At 59.9% G+C, this 882-nt stretch overlaps 1 protein-coding gene across 1 annotated transcript, besides 1 other annotated feature; it reads left to right on the top strand.

Annotated features, from left to right (window-relative positions):
* Positions 1-2: 2 nt before the first annotated feature.
* Positions 3-341, top strand: Tco025E_10134 (uncharacterized protein; the record flags this gene model as incomplete). The annotated part of the gene is made up of 1 exon (XM_029376922.1): positions 3-341. A coding segment is annotated over one exon (339 nt), but the record flags the coding sequence as incomplete, so codon positions are not given.
* Positions 342-602: 261 nt separating this feature from the next.
* Positions 603-654: a microsatellite.
* Between the last annotated feature and the right edge of the window lie 228 nt (positions 655-882).

Below are 882 nucleotides of genomic sequence, written 5' to 3'. Positions count from 1 at the left end.
CACCGGCCCGCTTGGAGTCCGATGCTCATCCGCGGCACTTGCGTGCACCCCAACCGTCGTCTTCCGCGGTGAGGCAGCTGAAACAAAAGAAAAGGAAAGACCAACAGAAAAAGGCTTTTGGCCGCCTGTGCCCTACAGCAATCTTCCCGGGAGATTATCCCCGTTGCGGCAAAAGGGCGGACCCGGTGGGGCGCCCCGTTCACGACGCCATCCTGCTGCGTGGCGGCCGCTTGCGTCTGCATTGCGTCCTGTCGGCAGAGAGCCTCGCTGCGTGGTTGCGTGCGCAGGCCTCCTTGCCGGTTCCTCTGGCAGGCGGGAAACCCGCAGCCCCAACGCACTAGGAACAAACACCTCCCCTCTCCGCGCTCGGTGCCGGGCGGTCCTTTTATTGGCTGCATCGGCTGCTTCTCGCAGGTCGGCGCGCCGCACTTCCCTCCGGCCCGGGGAAGCTGCACCGCTCCGCGCGCCACGGCTGCGTGCCCCGCCCCAATAAAAAAAAAAGTGCCTCTCAGCCCCCGAAGAGGGGGCCGACCGCAACGCACCCACCAGCCGCGACAAGCCGACCAAAGAGACCCATGCGAAATATGCCGAAAGGAAGAGGCAAATAGAAAAAAATAATAATAATAATAAATGAAAACAAAAATAAAAATAATAGACCTCTTTGGCTGGAGCCACATCGTTCCTATTCCTAAAAAGAGAGAGGAGGCCCCACAGTGGGGGAATCACAGTTTGGCCCGCTGCGCCCCAACGTCCCCCACGGAAAAAAACCGAGATTTCTTCCACGCTCACGCAGCCACACAACTCATGGGCCCAAAAATCAACACGGCCGTGATGTCTGGGCTCCCGTTGGGGATTTCACTGAGTGGCGGTCTGCGGGGCCCG

The sequence above is a fragment of the Trypanosoma conorhini genome, assembly GCF_003719485.1.
Source record: "Trypanosoma conorhini strain 025E chromosome Unknown Tco_14.4_contig_01487, whole genome shotgun sequence".
NCBI lineage: Eukaryota > Euglenozoa > Kinetoplastea > Trypanosomatida > Trypanosomatidae > Trypanosoma > Trypanosoma conorhini.
Note: the sequence above shows the minus strand (reverse complement) of the source record. Positions and strands in the feature narration are given on the sequence as shown.